The sequence below is a fragment of the Gracilinanus agilis genome, chromosome 3 (assembly GCF_016433145.1).
Source record: "Gracilinanus agilis isolate LMUSP501 chromosome 3, AgileGrace, whole genome shotgun sequence".
NCBI lineage: Eukaryota > Metazoa > Chordata > Mammalia > Didelphimorphia > Didelphidae > Gracilinanus > Gracilinanus agilis.
The window spans coordinates 319700756-319723749 of NC_058132.1; the positions used below are offsets into that span (position 1 = coordinate 319700756).

Here is a 22994-nt window from a genome sequence, read left to right on the forward strand (position 1 = left end):
AAAGAATCTACAAAAGATTCCTGTAAAAGTTCCTAATTCCTATAGAGGAAAATTGAGTTATTGCATATCTTTTCAGTTTCAAAGGAGTCTCTTGCATAGCTTTTCTGTTTGAAAGTGGAATCTAGCCCAGGAATTCAATTTAAGTATATAAGGAGTCTTTGCTGTTTCTCCAATGCCTAGTTAAGATACTATGGAGAGTGGGGGCAGCTGAGTAGCTCAGTGGAGTGAGAGTCAGGCCTAGAGACAGGAGGTCCTAGGTTCAAACCCGGCCTCAGCCACTTCCCAGCTGTGTGACCCTGGGCAAGTCACTTGACCCCCATTGCCCACCCTTACCAATCTTCCACCTATGAGATAATACACCGAAGTACAAGGGTTTAAAAAAAAAAAAAAGATACTATTGAGAGTAGGTATGATTGTTTGGGAAGGGTTAATCTAAGTACTGATTGGTGGTGAGTTGAGAAAGAAGGGAGAATGTGTTTGTTTTTACTGAGTTAGGGCAGTAAGATGGGGTTAAAAGAAATAGATCATTTGGGGGAATGTGCTTGATTGGACATATTATTGATTAGAGAAGGTAGGCAGATCTATTAGTTAATAGAGAAGCTTGTAGAATTTGTTTTGTCTTAAATTTCCAGTTATTCATTCAGTCCATCTCATTGTCTCACATTTAGTTTCGTAATACCTTCTTAAATGATGTCACCAATTCTATTCTTCCCACTCATTTGTCCATCTAACATACCACAATCAAATGGATCTTCTTGGGATGCTAATTTCCTCAACTGTTTTATGCTCTTGCCACAGACCTCTCACCAATTCCTCACTGTTTAAAGTCTTTCTCTTCCCCACTCTCCTTGTATGTATTTATGTGTTTGTGTATGTATATGATATGTTTTATTATAAATACACAGTGTTTAATATTTTCTTAAAAATAAAGTCCCCTGAGAAGGTAGAGACCATTTTATATGCAGATTATATATCTCATATCAAGTAAACACTAAAATATTTTTAAGTTAAAGATTATTAAATCAGGTTACTAAATGATATTAACATTATAAGAAATATTTACAAGTGACATAAGAGTATAATTTTATTTCTTCCTTTTCAGATAACTTTTTTGTGGATGATTTTGCTAGATTTTCTCTTTTGGATTCACAAGATAAGACTGCAGCTGTAGCCAATAGTATGACTTATTTGACAAAGAAAGGTAATCTTTTGCATCTTATCTTTGATTCATTATATTTTTTGGTAATTGTCCCAATTCAGTTTTTATCATCTACCGAGAAAGATGCTATGATATTTTATTTAGTAATATTTCAAATAGTATCTTCTAGTTTGATATAAAAATTGGTTTGCTGATTGACAATTAATTCATTATTGTAGGATATAATCTATTTCCCAGAATTTTTGCAAGAAACTCAGTCCAATTTGTAATTATTGTTTATGTTTTTTAGGTCAAGTTATTTTTTTCACTGATACTTGACTTTAGGAAAATGACCATCTTTTCTTTTGGGGAAGTTTCTTTTAAGATCTTGTCATACTGCCTTTTCACAGTACTAAATATCAGCTAGAAAAGCTAATTTTGTCCCTTCTGAATTCTTTTCAGTGAGAAAATTTGATTTTCAAAGTATGTATATTTAAATTCAGGAATCAAGTACCATCTGGTTCCCCAAAGAAATACATTCTTTGGATTGGAATAGTGGGACTTTACTACCAAATATAGGAATTTCTGAGACCCTCTTCCAACTTATTTTATGTTTAGGATGCTTTTTATTGAATTGTACTTTGATATTATTTTCAAAGTGAAGTTTCGTTCTCTCTTACTGATTTACTCCTTTCCTATTGTCCAGGAATGTCTTCCAAGGAGATCTATGGTAACTCACAATTTCAGAATTCCTTTATTTAAGTATCTTGTATCTTTTCTGGATACATACATTATGAGGATATCTTCATAATGAGAATTTACTGACACTTTATAATGAGGGACCTGGAACCTGTTGGTAACAAGGTTATAGCAGTACAACTAAATTTTGTTGTAATCGATGTAATTTTAATTATACATCAACAGGCTATTAAAAATATAGTATGTTACTTGCAAGTTCAAAGGTTCCTTGTAACTGCAAATGGTGCTAATTAGATATTGTAATAGAATTAATTAATGCATGTTTGGAACTAAGTCATATGGATCTAAACTCCTTTACCTTTTTGCATGTAGGTACCAGGACTTTGACTTTATCCTTACTAAGAGTTTTGCACTTTCTAAAATCTTGCATGGGTTTCAGATGTATGTTTCAGTGTATTTTCATATTGTATCATACCTGTATTGCCCCTTCAAACTCTAGTTTCATTTTTCCACAGATGATTCTTTTATTAGACCAGTAACATTTTGGATTGTTGGGGATTTTGATAGCCCTTCTGGAAGACAATTATTATATGATGCAATCAAACATCAGGCAAGTCTATGCAGGTTCTTTTGTATCCTTGTTAAGGGCTAGAATTGTCCTCAACTAGGTAACCTTTTTTTCTTATGTTTTAACAGAAGCAGCACTGTACTGGGAGTCAGGAGACTTGTGTTTGAATCTTAGTTCTGATAACTATGTGATCTTGGGCAAGCTACTATTTTCTCATTGCTCAAATGAGAATATCAGACTAGATGATCTCTGAAGTCCTTCCCAAATATCTTCTAATCCTATAATGTATCTGGGCTTTGAAGCAAATATGATTTTTATTTCTTTATTGGTTAAGTAAAAGGAATATGGGAAATACAGAAATCTGTTAGCTGGGAAGGAGATAAAAGACTGGTGTATGCTAGCCTTACACAAAAGAATAGGTTGCTTTATAATGAAAGATTTAAAAAGAAATGATGGAACCTTGTCACTTAAATCTATTAATTAAAATCCAGTGAATAACATTACCTTAGGTTGGCGAAGGTGTGGCACAGGTGCTGGGGAGACATTGAGAGGGCTGCACTTGAGGACATTTTTCACATGCTCTGCCCCTCTGTCCCCACTCAATGTGAGTACTTCTTCTCTCCGCTGTCTGCAGTAATGTGGAAGGCTCACAGGCAGTTTAAAGGTGCAGTTTAGGAATACAGTCTTGAAAAGGTTGCAGACATGGAAAAATAAAAACTGTGAGTGCCCCAAAGACAATGGACAGAGACATAAATGAAATGTAGTATCTTTCTAGTAATGATGGGTTTACAAGAACTGGCATAAAAGAAGGTGTATAGGAAATGGATGCTCAGAAAAGTAGGTGGGGCAATCACATATAAGTGTGAGAGATAATTGGACTTGATAACTTGTCTGGTTTCTATGTTAAAAGTGAAGGTCTTTAGCACTTTGAGTGGATTCTCTTGGGAAGATTTTATGAGAGGATGTGGACAAGAATTGTACAGGAATAGAATGAATGGATAACTTGTAATCTTTACCATTGGATGGAGTACCTATATAAGCTGAGATCATAGATGCTTTGAAGTACACAAATATGTGTGAGTAGACACTGAGCAAATAATAGACACCATTACAGATTGTTGGAACCTGAGCGGATTGCAGAGGAGGAGGAAGGAATTATTTTTAAAAGTTCCAGGAAAATAAAAGTCTTATATTCACTCCCTTAAGCTTTGTCACATAGATTAGACAATCCATGTCTGAATCTTGCTGGTTATATTAAGCCTTTTTATAGAAAAGGTGGTGAATTACCAGTTACTTTCCTTTTCAGTATATGGCAAAATGTGTTAATATTATCTCTGCTTTTTGTTTAATCATATCTACTGAATAACTTTTAACCCTCATTTTGTTGTTGATACAGAAATCCAGTAACAATGTTCGAATTAGCATGATCAATAACCCAAGTGAAGAACCACGCTTTGAGAACACTCGAATCTCCAGAGCTCTCTGGGCAGCTCTCCAAACACAGACATCTAACTGTGCCAAGAATTTCATCACTAAAATGGTCAAGGAAGAGACTGCAGAAGCTCTGGCAGCAGGAGTTGACATTGCAGAATTTGCTGTTGGAGTAAGTCTTTGTGCTTTTTCCACACTTCTTCCATTCCATTACTTATGCTAGCAATTAACTCCTGAGGGCCTGATGTATCTTCTTCATTATCACATCAATTCGGAAAATTCTCATTCCTGGCCTCAGAAGACTCATTTTTGAAATTGCAAGAATCCTTCCTTTCTAGGAACAATTCTGTGACACTCTTTATGTTTTTGAAACTCATTGGGTTTCATAAAGTATATGAAGTAAATCTAGAGTCCTTTGTTTCATACAGTGTTTTTTATCACTATTATAGAATACTGGATTTGCACATTTACAGGATTAAAAAAAATATCATTTGAACCATACATTTTTGGAGTTAGAGTTTCATGAGTTCTAAGTGTGTTAATTTTATGAACTCATGCTGTGAAATTTAATTCACTTGTTGCCAATGAACAAAGTAGTCTGGTTTTAAATGTGCTTTGAAAATATCAGTTCTTGAAGTGTATAGTTCATAAGGAAAAGAAATGAGTTGGAAATAAGTGAGCAAGATTGAGAACTACAAATTGGCAATGAATTTTGAGAAAAATATTGATTAAATTATGCAAAGAAATAACCAAGAATTACTGGCTTATTAGAGGGAGCCAGTTATAAGCTATTTGATATTAATAATAGTAGCAACAAATCATATTCTCACATTAATTATTCAAAAAAGATTTTTTTAAATTCCCATTTCTTTATTTTGATTATTTAATAAAAGCAACTCTAATTTTTCTTTTAGGGTATGGATGTCAGCCTTTTTAAAGATGCCTTTGATTCTTCCAAAGCAGATTTTATTTTGTCCCATGCTCTGTACTGTACAGAGGTTCTGAAGCTGAAGAGAGGAGAAAGGGCTGTGATCAGCAATGGACGGGTGAGGAGAGAATAGTTTAACAGTACAACAATGTGAGATTATTGGGTATTCTCCTGAGAAGTATATTAATTCTTCAAAATAGACATTTCTCCCTCCCCTCCCCCCCAATGATGATCATTCCATGTCAACTGACAAGTATTTATTTAAAGGACACTTGCACCAGGAAATGTGCTAAGTCCTAGGGCAGTGATGGTGAACGAACCTTTTAGAGATGGAGTGCCAGCCCTCTCCAACCCCCAGACCCTGTGCCATGTCCCCCCCCACCCCCAAGTGCCAGGTTCACCCTGCCTGCCCCCCCCTTACCCCACACAGTGAAGGGAGGAAGCACTCTCATTGGGACCCTGGGCAGAGGGGTGGGTGTAGTGAGGAATGTCCTCAGTGAGTGTAGAGAGGGGCACGGGTACGGCTACTTGTGTGCTCCCATTGGGCTGCTGGACAGAGGGGCAGGAGATGTGAAAAAATGTCATCAGGTGCAGAGGAGAGGGGGAGGCAAGCAGCTCTGCTGAAGTCCCTCTGCCTTTCTAGTAACCAACTCTGTGGATTTGTGGGAGGGTAGTCATGTGCCCACAGAGCATGCTCTGCATGCCATCTTTGGCACCCATGCCATAGTTTCACCATCACTGTCCTAGGGTTACAAAATCAAGAAAGTAAGACAGGCTCTGCTCCAAAAGAGCCCACACTTAAATTGGGGAAGATAACATATCAAAGGAAATGGGAAATGGGGGAGTGTTGGAGAGGGAGGGGAATGGTTCGGAAATGGCTGGTAAGCCTGAGTTGAAGAGATGAACTCTCACCCATCGGAGCCCTGTGTGGTTACAGTTGCAGAATCCCAGGAAGGAGACTAGGAGGATGGAATTAATGATGGGAATATGAGTGGCATGGTTTGGCAGTGCCCAAGACACAAATGAAATAACATTGCTCTCAGGGAGTCCAGCCAGAGGAGACAACATGTACAAATATGGCTATATACAAGATAGCTACAGCTAGTGTTGTAGGTAAGGCATGAGTAGCTAGGGAGAAGAGATGGGAATGTGCATTCGAGTCGGGAAGTTGCTGAAGTAGTAGTGATAATGTGTATATGACAAATGGCAAGAAGGCCAGTCAAACCGGATCAAAGTTTGGCCAAAGAAGAGGAATGTTTAATAAGGTTGGGAAAAGAGATTGGAGCCAAGTTACGAGTTTTAAATTCCGTACATAAGTTTTTATCTGAAAGGAAATAGAGTCCATTGGAGTTTGTTGGATAGAGAAGTGACTTCATCAATATGCGAAGGGTGATTTAGAAAGGGGAAAGACTGGAGCCTGGGAGACCAATTAGGAAGTTATTGCAAAGGTTTTAGTGAAAGATAATAAGGGCCTCAACAAGGATGGTGGCTGTGTGAGTGGAAAGAAAGAGATGGATATGAGAAATGTCAAAGGAAAATTAACAGGATTTGGCAACTGGTTAGATGTGTGAGGTGAGTTAGAATGAAGAGTTGATTATTACTCCAAGAATTTTTGCCTAATAGAGTTACCAAAAAGATTTAAGTGTGGAATAATGTATAGTGCTCTGGAATTATAATCAGGAAGATCTGGGATCAAATTCTACCTTAGATTCTTATTAGCTGTGTAACTTGGGGAAGTCACTTTTCTTCTTTATGCCTCAGTTTTCTCATTTTTTAAATGAAATTGATCTCGATGGTCTCTAAGATCTCTTTGATTCTAAATCTTTGTTTCTACAATCCTCTGATGGTGATGCCCTAAAAAAAGGGGAAAGAAGATATTTTGGGTACAAAGATAATGAATTCTATTTTTATCATATTGAATTTGAGATGCCTTTGGGTCATTTAGGTTGAAATTCCTAATAGTTGTGATGCAGTATTGCAGCTGAAGATTGGAATGTTTGCTGGATATATAGTCAGTAGGTCAGTCAGCAAACATCTATTAAGAGCCTTCTTTGTGCCAGCCATGCTAAGCACTAGGGATAGAAAGAAAGACAAAAAAATATTATTCTTAAGGAGCTCACAGCATAATGGAAGAGATGATGTGAAATTTCAGATGTGTACAGACAAGATACATATAAAATAAATTGATAGTAATAGATAGACAGAAGCATCAGCATTAAGTAGGAATGGGAAAAGCTTCTTGTAGAAGGTAAGATTTTAGCTTGAGAACTGAAGGAAGCCAGGGTAATTATGAAGAGAGAACACATTACAGGTTAAGTGACTTTCCCAGTGTCACAGATCTAGGAGGTGTGTAAGGCTAGATTTGAATCCAGAACCTCCCTTCTCTGGATCTTGCTCTCAATCCACAGAGCCACCTAGCTGTCCCCCTAAGTATCACTTCTAAGGCAGAAGAGTGATATGGGCTAGGCAATGGAGGTTAAGTGACTTGCACAGGATCACACAGGTGGGAAGTGTCTGAGGCCAGATTTGAACCCAGGTCTTCCTGACTCCAGGCCTGGTTCTCTATCCATTGTGTTACCTACTGCCCCTGTGTGAAGTATTTTTAAAATGTAGACACAGAACAATACAAAAGATGTGGTATGACCAGTGCAATGGGAGGGACTTTAATTTTCTGCCCTTTATACCCTTGTGTCATCGTAGCCTATGATTTCATTATTTTGTTTTTTGGTTCCTGTATCATACTGAAATTTCCTCATTACATACAAGTTTTTAGAATATACAATTAACTAATGGACTTCTTTTTTCTCAACAGATTATTGGGCCACTAAAAGATGGTGAACTTTTTAATCAAGATGATTTCCACCTACTAGAAAATATAATTCTAAAGACTTCAGGACAAAAAATCAAATCTCATATTCAACAGCTTCGGGTAGAAGAAGATGTGTAAGTTTTGAGATGAAAGGAACTAAATTAGCTCAAGACAGAAAGCCTCTATTAATAGGATCTTTTCTCACTAAGTTTAGGCTCTTTTGTAGATGTATACTTTGTGCATATACTAGTCTAAAAAGACAATTTATTTCTTGATTTTAAAAATACAGTAATACTCCCTAGTTGTGCATTTTACTTGATAATTTCTTTTTTTAAAAAAGAAAGAAAAATAAGATAGTATTAATCTCAGTAGACAAAGAATTGAATTTTTTATTTGCCTTTCCTTGTGGAAGAAAACATTTTTCTGGACAGAATCCATCCTGTCTGTCCTGAAACCCATGTGATCATATATGCATGGATGTTGAATCCCATTGCATCTTCCATGTTTAAGGCCATACTTTAATTTTCAAAAGGTTCTCTTCTATTATTTTTGCATTCTCTCCTGCAATAGGATAATGTTTAAGATAAATGTTTGAGAGTCAAATCTTGACTTTAATGACTTTTGGAATCTTTGCTTAGCCAAGTTCTATAATATGTGAAAAATTTCTTAGATCAACTTAAAAGTCACAAAGGAAGGTACTCATAACAAACAGATCCCTTCAGATGATACTTAGTATGCAAGCAATTGCCAGCTACAGTTAGTTGCATACTTTGTAGGATATCCCTGGGCCATACCTCTGTCTACTGAGGAATATATTTGCATTTCAACTAGTGTACCTATGCGACTTTCCTTGTTTCCAAAGGTAGATCCATTTCTAGCCAGGTCATCCTTGAAGTTCACTGGTAGCCAGAGAGATTCTCTAATCACCACAGATTGCAGAATGGTACTATGAAATTACTCTTTTTCACACCCCGGTCCTCCAAAACAGGAAGCTTTTAGAATTCTTTCTGTCAGCAACAGGTTCCTTTCATTGTGATTTAAATGGTCTAGACCTTATAGGGGGAGGGTCTCCTTGAGATAACTAGGAGTGACAAGGTCTTTCTTGCTAATGTTTTTTCAATATTTATATTGGCCATAATGGGACCCTACTTGCCTGCTGACATATTTCTGCCCTCTCTTCTAGTGGAAGAGTACACATAGCTGAGAACTCGCTGATAACCATGTGAATCATGAAAGAGACCACATCCCTTTCTTGTAATGGTTCTGTTATGCTTGTATTTAAATTTAGAATCAGGTACTTAAATCAAATGAATCAGCAATTTGGAAGATTTTGGACCCAGTTTTGTTTGGTTTAATAGTTTTAGGAAGTTTCTGGATTCAGTTTAAAAAGAAAAAAATCTTACCTTCTATTATAGAATCAGTGTATTGGTTCCAAGGCAGAAGAAGGTAAGGGTTAGGTAATGGGAGTTAAGGAACTTGTTCAGGGTCATACAGTTAGGAGGTTTCTGAGGGCAGATTTGAATCCAGGACCTTCCATCTGTAGGCCTGATTTTCAGTCCACTGAGCCATCTAGCTGTCCCCTGTATTCAGTTCTAATTTATATTGGTTCACCAAATTGATTTCTGTTTTCTCTTAAACTTGGACTCATTTAGATGAAAGGCATTATTTTTTTTGGGTTCAGTGTAATAGTTGGATGTTTCTTGGTTTAATTTTGTTTCTATAAACTTGATTTTAGAAATGGAGCAGATATTGCCAGATTATTTTAAATAATGTAGAAATCTTTGTACGGTTTCATATTGTTTGTAGATGTATATTTGAAAAGCCTCACATGAACAAAGCATGCTAACATCAAATATTTCTCTTAGTGCAAGTGATCTGGTAATGAAAGTGGATGCTCTCCTCTCTGCCCAGCCTAAAGGAGAGGCAAGAATTGACTACCAGTTTTTTGAAGACCGACATAGGTATGGAGGTTGTGTCGATATTTCAGTATATGCTGTAGAATAAGTTTGCTTTTTCTTATTACAGATGATTTTGAATTTAATATGCATCATTATAATTTCTTCTTATAGATTTTGAATAGACATATGTTGGAATGGAAAAGTCATTAAGTGTTTACTTTCCAACGTAGTCTTCTACCAGTTTCCTTCTGCTTTTCAGGACTTGTAAAAGATGGTAGTTGTCCCTAAATGAATTTGTGTCATTTATAATTTTGACCTTTAGAAAATACAAAAGATTTGGTAAAATAGACCACATGATCTTGTCAGTTCAGTTCAATGAATGCTTATTCTAAGTCACTTTGCAAGGGCTGGAGATACAGTGTGAGAGCTGTATTATGGCATCTGCTGTCAGGGACCTTACATTTTAATGGTAGGAATACCAAGTGCATAAATAACTGTGATGGAGGGAAATGAGTATAAAAGAGAAGACCCTTTTTACCTTGGGGTTGGAGTGTGATAAAAGTCAAGAAAATGTTCCTAGAATTGGGCCTTTGAAGAAAGGGAGACAAATGGAATTCCTGCTACATGCATGGGGGATGATGGTATGGCAAAAGGTTTGTATAGAGGCTAAGATGAGGAGATGCAGTAGCAGATGCAGTCAGTTATTTGGGTTGTTAAATAAAACATTCTTGAAAGGGAGTATTATGAAATTAGGCTGCATACATCCTGGAAAAGTATTAGATGTGTGCTGATAACATCTAGTTTAGCCTAGAGGCAAGGAAAAATTTCAGGATTCATTAGAAGTTATAGAATGGCATTAATTTTTTTTTTTTTTTTACCTTTTATCATCAGTCTTAAAATTGATACCAAGTCAGAAGAATTTCAAGGGTCTGGCAATCAGTTAAGTGACTTGCCCAGGGGCACAGATCTAGGAAGTCTCTGAGGTCAAATTTGAACCCAGGACCTCTTTATTCCAGGCCTGGTGCTCTAGCTACTGTGCTACCTAGCTGACCCTACCTGTACTGGTTTTTGATGAAATCACATGTGAGATCACTGTCAGAGATTGGGTTAGGAGAAGGACTCTTGCTGTCCTAGTTTTTTTTTTTTTTTTAATCTTTAACTGTAGCACAGTTACTAAACATGGTAGTTACCCATTTTGGTCTCATTTACCTAGACTTTCAAAGCCACAATTTAATAGAGATTCTAACTGTTAAAACACAAAACGGCAAAACTGATCATTAATAGATTAGCATTATGAAAACAATTATGATGGATGAGCATCATGAATATGAAGGGGAGAGGCTTCTCAATTCTTTATGTGGCCTATAAATTGAGGGCAGCTGATTTCCTTGGCAGCCTGAGTTTGATTTTTGCATAATTTCATGCAGATGCCAAGATTTAGCCTTTGATTCTTTCTATCTCTTGCAACATTTAAAAAAAAAAAAGGATTTTAGGCTATAAACCTAAACCAGTTATTGTTCTCCATCATATGTAATTCACAGGGATTATTATTTTTCCTGATATCTGTTGACCTATCTATAGATATAAACATGGTACATATAATAGTGTCAGTATATACTCTATAACAATACTTATATACATCTATATACATGTATTCATCTAACATCCAACTTATATAAGTGTGTCAGATGCCAAATTAGTTCTCCAAAACACAACCTTTTGCATGCCATACTTGAGGTTTTGTAATTGAATATAGTTTTAAGCCAAATCCAAGTGAGCCCAAATTGTTAAGATTTTTCATACCTAGAGGAAGGAAGGCCATTTGTCAGTAGACCATATTGCATGAAGAGCACCACCTTTGGTGTAGACTTTGTACTGCCTTTTATGACTCACTACAGAGGCCACTTCTGTGTTTAACTTCTTTGTTATCAGCAAATGGTATAGAGAATGAACTCTAAACAAAGAGTGCCTTGTTTTATTATAATATTTTAAAATCTCTTCATCCGTTGCCTTCCATCATTAACAATAGCTAACTTTTTATAGTGTGCATTAAAGTTTACAAAGAAGGTTTACAAAGTGCCTTTGTCTCTTCTGTGACCACACTGTGGCTTCTTCCTTCTTGGCACCTGTGCACAGGCCCTGATTGCTCCTAGTAGAGTCTCTCACTCCTCTTAAAGCTCAGCTTCCTCCCCGAGCCCTTCGCTGTCTCTCTCCTCTCCAACTAGGGTGTCCCCCCTCTCCCCCTCAGGCCCTTGAACATAACCTGCGTGTACTTTCTTATTTTCCTTGATAGACTCCTTAGTTCCTTCAGACCTGCAACTGTCTCATTTTGGTCTTTGTATCTCTAGAGCCCAGCACAGGGCCTGACGCAGAGCAGGTGCTTACTAAATGCTGCCACTTGATTGGGCCTAGTGAGGTGGGTGGTGCAAAAATTGTTACTCTATTTTCAAAAGTTCAGAGGGATGACATAATTGGTCTGTGGTCACATTGCTTGTGCCAGAACTGGGTACTTAGATTCAGGTGCTCCGGTATCAGTACCAGGTCATCACATGACCTCAGATCTTTGGATTCCAATTGAACCAACAACATTAATTTTTAAACGGATTTTCTCCTAACTCTTCCCCTTGACTTTGTGATTATGAATTGTTGTTACCTACCAAATTTAAATAATAAAAGATTTTTGGATTTTAGGGCCCAAACCAGTTATAACCCTCTATTGTTTATTAATCAAGAGGCTATTCTCTTTGCTATATTTACTATCTCTATATGCATACATGTAGATAAGAGATATCTATGTTCAATATACTCTTTCTTTCTACTTAGCTACAAACCAGCTAGATGCTTTACCTCTTGAGCTCTGGACTCATGGTTTTTAACTGAAAATACTTAAGCTAATTGAAAGTGAGTAAATGATTAGAATTTTATATGCCCCTCGGAAGAAGATAATTTGATACAATAAAATGTTCTATAAGGCAGTCCAGTGGGCCTGGAGTGAGGAGAACTCATTTTCCTAAGTTCAAATCCAGCCTCAGACATTTTCTAGCTGGGTGACCTTGGGCAAGTCACTTGACTGCCTCAGCTTCCTCATCTGTAAAATGAGCTGGAGAAGGAAATGTCAACACACTCCAGTATTATTTTCAAGAAAACTCCAAGTCAAGTCATGAGGATTTGAACATGATTGAAATGACTTACAACTCCTCTATAAAGTACATTGCCCCTGAAGTCCAACAGTTTAAAGCAAGGGTTGGCAAACTATGGCCTGTAGTTCAAATAAGACCCAGTGCCTGTTTTTTGTATGACCCAGGAATTAGCTAGCCTAGACCAAATCTTGTGAGGTTTTCATATGTTATAGAGATTAACAAAGAGAAAAGCCACTATGTGAAATGAAGGCCTAAACATTTAACATTATATTCTATTTTGGTGAATAACTTTTTTCCCTTATTTTTCTTTTTTAGTGCTATTAAACTGAAACCAAATGAAAAAGGGACATATTTTGATATAGTGGCCATTGTTGACCCCGTTACCAGAGATGCTCAAAGACTTGCTCCACTCCTTATGGTATATTCTTTTCTTGCATATTCTTTAGCACAGTCAGTGCCTGGCACATAGTAAGTGTAATAAATGCTTTTTCCATTCTTTCATTCATTCACTTATTCATTCCTTCATTTGCTGGTGGTATGGGGCATAGAAGAATATTTAAGGTTGAGAAGAACTTGATAGGCTTTGAAAATTAATGTGGATTGGGTATGCACATGCTATAGAGAAAACTATTCTTAAATAAATTCAATTTGTGGTTTAGTGCCTGATGTCAAAATCAAAATAAGCAAAAAGCCACCTACCCATTTACTTTCTTTTTTGTAATTACTATTTGAATGCATTTTTATTATTCTATATCATAAATTGAAAAGAAACCAAATTTAAATGTCTTTAAGACATTTTAAGAAATTTTATCAGTGAGTCACCTTAGCTAACTTTTATTGCCCATTGTTTAATGATATAAATTACATTTAGTATAGTTAACTTTTTTAAAATGTGCATTTTTTCCTTTAAGTGTCTCATGGTCCTATATAGTTAAAAAAAAAGATGTTGATATTTTTCATGCTTGTTCTTTTCTAAGTTTTGATTGGGGGATATCTGTGATTTTGATTAGAGGCTTACTCCCAGCATGGGGAAGCTACTTAAAACTTCAATTATCTGTGCAGTAGATGTGTATCAGTCTTTGTCAATCCCCTTATTCCTTTTTCTATGGCCTGAAGTTCAGCTTTGTGCATAATAAGACCAATGATAGGAGTCAGACTTTATAAAAGGGGCAGCTAGATGACTCAGTGGATAAAGAATCGGGCCTGGAGATGAGAAGTCTTGGGTTCAGATCTGGCCTCAAGACACTTCCTAGCTCTGAAACCCTGGGCAAATCACTTAACTCCAATTGCCTAGTCCTTACCACTCTTGTTTTGGAACTAAAATTTAATGTTCATTCTAAGACAGAAGGTAAGGGTTTAAAAAAAAATTCTTTATAAAAGTGTCTTTGTACATGTCAGATAGTACTTGGCAGCTTTGTTTGTTCCATAGATCGATAATGAAAAATGGCCACCATTCAATGTGCCACTGTTTGTAAAGTTTTATGAAAAATAAAAATTAAAACCTGTTTCTTAAAGTCAGATTTTTTTTCTGTAGCAAGAATTTTGTTTTGCCATCTTATTTCCTCTTAGGTTTTGACCCAACTGATAAATATGAATCTAAGAGTGTTTATGAATTGCCAATCTAAACTTTCCGACATGCCTTTAAAAAGGTAAGTGAAGCCTTTTAATAAAGGAACCTTTAAAGTGATCACTATTTACAATCTGTCACTATGTCTTGAAATAACAATAAAAACCACCATCATATTGGGGAGGGCTAACCTGATATGCATTTGCATTTCAGAACTTCTCTTCTACTTCTCCACTACTCAGGTTCTGAGAATGCTGTATCCTTAACAAAAGGAGCCAAATGAGGTCCTTTTTGTTACTGTTCTAACTTTCTCATTTATACCTTCCCTTTTATTAGGGAGACCAGGTACAATTTTAACAGTGACTTGAATCATAATTACCTTTGATCTATTCACCTAATAAATGCATCTAATTATAATTTATATACAGAAAATATTCAAAGCTTAAACTTACAGGAAGTCCCTAACAGGTTGTGTTCCAATTTGTCTTAAAGTCTGTTTTTTGAATTGTGGTATTTTTCTATTGGATGTGTAAAAAGACAGAAATGAAGCCAATTATAAAAGAGTTTGCCCTTTTCTGATTGGAGGAGCAAAACCCTTTCCATCTTGACATATCAAAGTATAGTGATTGCTTATACTTTCAAGTTTTGGAAATTTGGGACCAACTTTACCTACGAAAAAGGCAGAGTACTAATTGATTCTCATATATCTTTCTTTGCAATTTCAGCTTCTATCGTTATGTTTTAGAACCAGAGATTTCTTTCACTGCAGACAATAGTTTTGCTAAGGGTCCAATAGCCAAATTCTTGGATATGCCTCAATCTCCTCTGTTTACGCTGAATTTAAATACCCCTGAGAGTTGGATGGTAGAATCTGTCAGAACACCTTATGACCTTGATAATATTTATTTAGAAGAGGTAAGTAATTTGCTCCTAAATGTCTAACATCCATATAAAGGCTTGATTAGAATTTAATAGAATGCTTAAAACAAGGAGTAGCTTATTGACTAGATTAAGAATTTTAGAATATTCACACCAGAAAGGACTTAAGAAGGTTTATCTCAAATACTTCTGTATGTTACTTCTTCTAAGATAAATGGTTCTTGGTCCTTTTTCTTAGATTTCTAAGGAACTAGCTGTATTTCTTTTGATTCAGAAAGCATTTATTGTGACTTTTCAGTATGCCTGATATTTTTTTTGAGTACAGTGATCCTTCACCTATCTTGGGAGTTAAACTTCAGAGATGCCCACAATAGGTGAGAATCCATGAAGTAGCGGCGTTATATTTATTTTTTTATTCATATATATATTTTAAGGCTTTATAAATCCTTCCCACTCTCCTATAAACCTTTTCCACACTCTTATTAATCTACAGTCACTGAACCAATCAGCACCCAGGACACAGAACACAGTGCTGTGATTGGTTGCCTTTCATTCTGTCAGACAATAATGTGCCACGATAAGTGTAACTCCGTGATACAGAATTAGATATTTAAAAAAAAACAAACCTGAGATACAATGAAGCTACGATAAATAAACCACAATATAGCAAGGGACGACTGTACAAACAAATAAGAAAAAAGACTGTTCAGCCAGAAGCAGCTGGTTGCTGCAGTGGACCTGGACAGGAAGACCTGAGTGTAGATCTTGCCTGAAGCACTTTCTAGCTATGTAATTCTAGGCAGCTCACTTTACTTCTGTTTGCCTATTTCCTCAACTGCAAAATGGATTTAAAAGCACTTACCTCCAAGGGGTTGTTGTGAGAATCAAATGATATTTTTTATTTCTGGAGTCAGGAAGATCTGAGCTCAGGTATGGCTTTTGATCTAGGGTAAATCACTTAACCTTTATTTGCTTTAGTTCCTTATTGCTAAAATGGGGACACAGTGGAGAAGGAAATGACAAACCACCCTAATGTCTTTGCCAAGAAAGCTCTAAGGACATAGTTGGACATGGTTCAACAACTTAACAACATAGTTTACTACAGAGTAAACACTTAATAAATGTTTGTTCTCATCCTTCTTCCCTTCCTTCATTCCTTCCTGCCTCCATTCCCTCCTTCCTCTGCCTCCCTTCCTCATTTGCTCTCTCCCTCTTTTCATTCTCTTCTTCTCTCCTTTTCCCTCCCCATAAGAAACTTAAGTCTTAACTTTCTCATCAGACCATTCCAGTACTGAATAGAACAGTCTTTATTGCCTGAATATTTGATTTTATATAATCATTATCTTTTTTTTTTAAAACCCATAACTTCTGTATATTGGCTCCTAGATGGAAGGGTGGGCAATGGGGGTCAAGTGACTTGCCCAAGGTCACACAGCTGGGAAGTGTCTGAGGCCAGATTTGAACCTAGGACCTCCTGTCTCTAGGCCTGACTCTCAATCCACTGAGCTACCCAGCTGCCCCCATCATTGTCTTTTACAAATGAAATGTATCTTTTTATCTTCTTTGGAAATACAGAATAGTAGACCAGTACCTACTTTCCAATACTGAGATTTATTGCTCAGTTTAGCTCATTAGGCTAAATAAATGTACATTCTTTATTTCAAATCTTAATTATTAAGCACCTACTATGTGTATACTTTACTCTGCTATATAGCTATGAGGGGATATTTTGAAAATACTTCAGTGGAACTTTGGGTGGGTAGTCATTTTACTAGAGTTTAGTGTGACTCCGTTTTCAAGACTCTGTATTTATTTCTGTATCCCTTGATCCTGTTGAAAGCCCTTCACTAGAATGTTAACTCTTTGAAGACTGAGACTGTTTCATGTGCTTTTGTATCACAGATGACTCACAAAGTTCCTTGCACATGGCAGACATTTAATAAATGTAGAATTGAAGTACAGAATTGAATATATTTTCTAACTTTTCAATTTTCTTTTCTCTTTTTCTCTGAACCTTCTCTATTTTTCCACCTCCTAATTAAAAATTGAAGACTCAGACTAGGTAGTATTTTATTCAGTATAAACTATTCACTAACATACTAAAGATAGACAGAAGGTTTACTCATTGGCTCCTACATCTCATAAGTCAACACTTTCTCTACCACTTAGAGTCTTAGAGAATTGACTAGAGCATAGACAGTATATGTCAGAAGTGGGACTTCAACAACTCTTTTCGCTATTCCACAATGTCTCTCACATTGTACATTCCTCATTATGCTCTTGTTAATAAATCCTAGTATTAGGTTAGAATTTTAAGGTGCAGTGCTGAGTTGTTGACATCGGACAGGATTGCATAGGAGGAGAGTAATGCAACTGAGATAAGAACCTTCATCACTTGAAGTTACAGAGTTTAGTTTCTTTCATGAGTAGAGCTATCACTAGGTATTTATAGATCCTTGCATTTATAGAAAGTTTTCTCTTAGGAACACTCAGGCATATCCTTCCAGCAAGTTAAGCATTTAGTGAAAAGCATAAATGATTTTAGGCCACTGTGGTGCCATTAAATACATTTAGGGCATTATCATTTAGAGCATTAATACCTTAAGTTATATCAGAGAATTACTACTTTTCCCTAATTGCTTATTACATTATGTTCTTATGTAACCTAAATTCCCCCAGATTCCTTTTCTAGTCCCTTTGTTTCTCTCACATATTTTGTCATTTGCTAAAATTTTCAATTCTTCATAATGCATGTCTATTACAAAAGTCCTTTTTTTTCCCTCCTTTGCTCATTCCCACTCCTAGTTTATCTCTTCATAACTGCAAACTTAGAATATTGGAATAGCGTCTGCTATTAACATAACCTCTGTTGCTATGTTAATCTTCATAAAATATTAATTTCATCAGATCACTGCCCTACACTGACATTTTCAGTGGTTCTTCATGCCATATAAGATCAAACCTAACCTCCCTCTCTTAGAATGTAAGGCCCTCCGAGATGTGACCCTAATTGATCTTTTCATTTCTGGCTCCTATTATTATACAGCTGCATGTGCCTGTGCATTCTCCTTACTATCAACCTACATTTGAGCTTTCTCACTTTCATGCCTTTGTTAATCCTATTCTTTCTGCTATAAATTTCCTCCCTTTTCACTTGGCTAAAAAACCCCCAAAACCTATTCATTCTTTAAGGCATAGTTTTAAATTCTGTCTTTTCCATGAAACCTTCCCTGATTTCCTTAGCTAGATTCTCCACCCTCAGTTCTTCCAGTATTCATTTTATGTGCCACTCACTTAGTATTTCAACTATACTACCATATATTAGTTTTTTTCCTGTCTTTCTAACTAGATTATAAATTTCTAGAATGTAGGGATTGTAGTTTATGAATATATTTTTAGTGACCTCTGATAGCAGTGACTGAGTGATTTTTTATTTTTTTTTTTACTTACTAGTAATATCTGTTTAGCTAGCTTAATATCTGACTATTTAACTGGCTTAATATCTGTTTGCTTACTGGCCAAGTTTAACAAACTGTTTCCTCAGCCTTAATAGCCTTTCTGTGAGTAAATTCAGAAATATACAGGTGTCACATAAATAAGGAACCATAATTTGTTTAAAAAAAGGGCACATTCAAAGAAGTTGAAATAACTCCCTTTTTTTTTTCTGACAGGTGGATAGCATAGTAGCTGCAGAGTATGAGCTTGAGTATCTCTTACTAGAAGGACACTGCTATGACATCACAACTGGACAGCCTCCACGGGGACTCCAGTTTACATTGGGAACTTCAACAAACCCAGTCATTGTTGATACCATAGTTATGGCCAATCTGGTGAGCAGTAAAAATCAGATGTTGAAATCTTCAGTAAGAAGCATTGAATAATTTAGAAGTAGGAAAGAATTTTTGAATATGTGGGATGGCTAAAATGTACAGTTAATGCCAAATTTGCCACATCAGTCATTGGATGAGCGGTTAATTTGCTTAGGAAGTTTGAATATCTCGGGAACTTTTGAATTTTCCAATATTATAACTATATCAGCTGTGAGTTATAGTAATACTTTGGATTCTTAAGGATGCTTTCACTAACGACCCAATAGTCTTTTTCTACTCTATGGCAAAACTTTGTTTGTTTATACGTTTTCTCTTCAGAAACACAGATGCCAGGGTGATTCTATGCTTAGAATGTGTTTTTTACCAGGAGTTGCATATATGTAAAATTTTCAGATTAACACTAATATGTATTAGCTTCTTTAATACAGTAAGACAAACTACTGTTTTTGATAGATTTGATAGATATCCCAGAGAAACAGCATTTTTAGATTTCCAAGTGGACTAATTGATTTCTTTTCTTATTCCAGGGCTACTTTCAATTAAAAGCCAATCCAGGAGCTTGGATTCTCAGACTCAGGAAAGGACGATCTGAAGATATTTACAGAATCTATAGGTAGGTCTCATTTGTACCTTTGCATTTTCATAAAGAGAGAATTCTCATGAACACCTGTTTAGTCTAATATTCACTAGCAAAAATAGCTGGTTAATAGATATTTAATATATTGCCTGTTGGGTTTAAATATTTTTCTCAACTGAAAAATATATAGATGGTCAAGGTACAATCAAAAAGTGAGATGTGATTTAGATACAGTCAACTTTCATTCCATATAGAGTTCTTTATCCTACCATTTTTCCATGATAAAAATCACTGTACCTCAAGAATGAAAAATACTGGCAAGATTATAATTTTGAAGAACATATGTTGAAAATTGTCATTACATGTAATCGAGTAGTTTAAACAAAGGAAAAAAAATGAATATAAATTAGATTTTCCAAACCATGCTTTGAAAAGCATGTCCATAGAATTTAATTTGCAGATCATAAGAGTATATGAGATAAGACATATACTCTTGACTTTTTCTCTTTTTAAAAAATTATATTGACATATCTGGAAATGAAGACTATCCCTCTCCTACTCAGAGAGCCATCTCTTGTAACAAAGGATTTAAAAGGGGAGGGAAAAAAACCCAAAAAAACCATTTGGCAAAACTACCCAGCATGTCAGTTGAGTCTTGACAGTATATATAAAGCTCCATAGTCATGATCCCTCATCTCTTCAAAGAAAGCAAGGAGATTAATTTTGTCTTCTCTTTCAGGACTAAGCTTGGTCAATATAATTCTCTATTATCCATGTTTGCTTTTTTTTTTCTTTCCATATTGTGGTAGTCAGTATGCTTATTGTTTTCCTGGCCCTACTTACTTAACTTTGTCTAAGTTTATGTGAATTATTTCATATTTCCTAAGAGTCTTTATAGTCATCGTTTCTTATACATACATATATTCATATACATATATAGAGAGATTCCATTACATTTGTGCAGCACAATTTGTTTAGCTTGTATTCAGGAGCTGCTAGGTAGCACTGTAGGTAGAATGCTAGGCCTATAGTCAGAAGGACCTGGGTTAAAATCTGGCCTCAGACACTTCCTAGCTATGTAACCCTGGGCAAATCATTTAACCCCAGTTGCCTGCTCTTTTTTTCCTCTTTTGCATTAAAGTTGATACTAACACAGAAGGTAAGGGTTTAAACCAAACAAAGGTGTTTTGTTTCTGCAAAAAAAAAATTGTTGTAAATATTTTGGTGCATATTGGACCTTCTTTCCATCTTTGATTTATATGCCTAGCAATACAGTTTCTGAGCTTTGCTGAATTGTAATTGAATATTATCAATTTTCACATGATAAATATACAACTCCAAATATTCTGAAACAGTGTGCAACATTTAGATGTTCACTTTAAAGTGCAGTATGAGCTATAATTAAAGAAAAATTCTAATACTTTAAAAATATCATTTTGACCAATGATATTGGTAGTTCAGGTTTATATAGTACTTTTCAACTGAAGCACATTCCCCCAAAAAACCTTATGAAGAGGGTTGTGTAAATATCTCTGCTCTTTAGATGTGGAAATTGAGGTTCACAGAAGTTAGGTGATTTTCCCAGTGTCACCCACATACATAGCAAATCTGGGGTTTCTATATTTAATAATATCATTTTTCTTTTTAAAGCCATGATGGCACAGACTCTCCTCCTGATGCTGATGAAGTTGTGGTTGTTCTCAACAACTTTAAGAGCAAAATTATCAAAGTAAAGGTGAGTTTGAAGAACTGGGAATAGACAATCTCCTGTAAGTTCTCAGAGGCAGGTATGATATTATGTCTGGCATATGTGAGTAGCTTAGGACTTATTTTCTATTCCTCAGATGCTGCATTTATATCTTTTTTGGGGAGAGAGTCTGGGCTTGTGATTTCAGTGGTGTGGGAAATTTCCCATGGGAGAAAATTCTCTCTACCAATGTGGGTTAGTATTTTCTCTACAACTTAAAATCTTTTTTGTTGTTGTGTTGTAAAAAATACTCATATAAAACCAAAACACCAAAATTTAAGGAAAAAACACAAATAAACTAAAGTGAAAAATCATATGGTTTGATCAGCATTTCTACTCCTACATTTCTTTCTCTGGAAGTGGAGAGCATTCTTTGTCTTAAGTCCCTTAGAATTGTCCCAGATCATTGTATTGCTGAGAGTAGCTAAGACTATCACAGTTGATCATCATAAAATCTTGCAGTTACTGGGTATAATGACCTCCTGGTTTTGCTTATTTCACTCGGCATCAGGTCATGTAGGTCTTTCCAGCTCTTTCTGAAATCATTCTATTCATCATTCCTTATAGCACAATAGTATTCCATCACTGTCGTATACCACAATTTGTTCAGCCATTCCCTAATTGATGGACATCCCTTCAGTTTCCAATTCTTGGTTATCACAAAAAGAGCAGCTATAAATATTTTTGTATAAGCAGGTCTCCCCTACCTGCCCTTTACAAAAAATCTCTTTGAGATACAGACCTAGGAGTGGTAGTACAGGTTCAAAGGGTATGCAATTTTATAACCCTTTGGGAATAATTCCAAAATGTTCTTCAGAATGGTTGGATCAGATTTCAACTCCATCTACAAAGTATTAGTGTTCCAATTTTGCTTCAACGTATTTTTATCATTTTACTATTGTATTGGCTAATCTAATAGGCAAGGTGGTACCTCAGAGTTGTATTAAATTGCATTTCTCTAATCGAGTGATTTAGAACAGTTTTTCATCTGATGATTGGTAGCTTTGATTTCTTCATCTGAAAACTGCCTATTCATATCCTTTGACTATTTGTCAGTTGGGGAATGGTTACAACTTAAAGTTGTAGAAAGCTGCCTGGAACACTGAGAAGTTACATGTCTTGTCCAGGGTCACTCGGCCAGGATGTGTCAGAGGTGGGACTTGAACCTAGACATTACTGGTGCTGAGACTGGTTCTTGATCCTCTCTGCCACACCAACTCCTGGTGTCTTTTAACCCTATGCATATAGGGACAGTTCTCCAGCAAGGTGACACTGAAGGGACAACTCATTAATTTAGCTACAGTAATTTACACTATGGATATATTATTATATGGACACATTATGGATACTTTGAAAATTACCAGTGAAACTGATGAGTTTTGAAAAAATAACTACTACTTTTTTTATTCCAAACCTGTTATTCTCCTTTTGAAGTCATTATTTTTTATTTTCTAAATCTTTTCTTTCTGTATTAGATTTGATACTAAGTGTTGGTTCCAAGGCAGAAGAGTGGTAAGGGCTAGGCAAATGGGTTTAAGTGATTTGCTCAAGGTCACATAGCTAGGAAGTATCCAAGGCCAAATTTGAAACTAGGACTTCCCATCTCTAGTCCTGGTTCTCTCTCCACTGAAATACTTAGTTGCTTCTAGAAGCCCATATTTGTCATTGTTTTTTCAGTTGTATCTGATCCTTTGGGGTTTTCTTGGCAAAGACACTGGAGTGTTTTGACATTTCCTTCTCTAGCTCATTTAAAAAAAAATTTTTTTTTAAACCCTTAACTTCT

The 22994-nt window shown here is 35.8% G+C and overlaps 1 protein-coding gene across 1 annotated transcript in view; it reads left to right on the top strand.

Annotated features, from left to right (window-relative positions):
• The window catches only part of UGGT1 (UDP-glucose glycoprotein glucosyltransferase 1), a 108126-nt gene that overhangs the window by 72807 nt on the left and 12325 nt on the right, over positions 1-22994 (top strand). Inside the window, exons 20-32 of the mRNA XM_044666655.1 lie at positions 1103-1201; positions 1845-1868; positions 2353-2447; positions 3802-4008; positions 4751-4882; positions 7577-7707; positions 9439-9534; positions 12927-13029; positions 14181-14260; positions 14904-15093; positions 18729-18887; positions 19415-19500; positions 21115-21199. Of these exons, the coding sequence (XP_044522590.1) occupies positions 1103-1201; positions 1845-1868; positions 2353-2447; positions 3802-4008; positions 4751-4882; positions 7577-7707; positions 9439-9534; positions 12927-13029; positions 14181-14260; positions 14904-15093; positions 18729-18887; positions 19415-19500; positions 21115-21199 (1487 nt within the window). The remainder of the gene's footprint in view (positions 1-1102; positions 1202-1844; positions 1869-2352; positions 2448-3801; positions 4009-4750; positions 4883-7576; positions 7708-9438; positions 9535-12926; positions 13030-14180; positions 14261-14903; positions 15094-18728; positions 18888-19414; positions 19501-21114; positions 21200-22994) is intronic.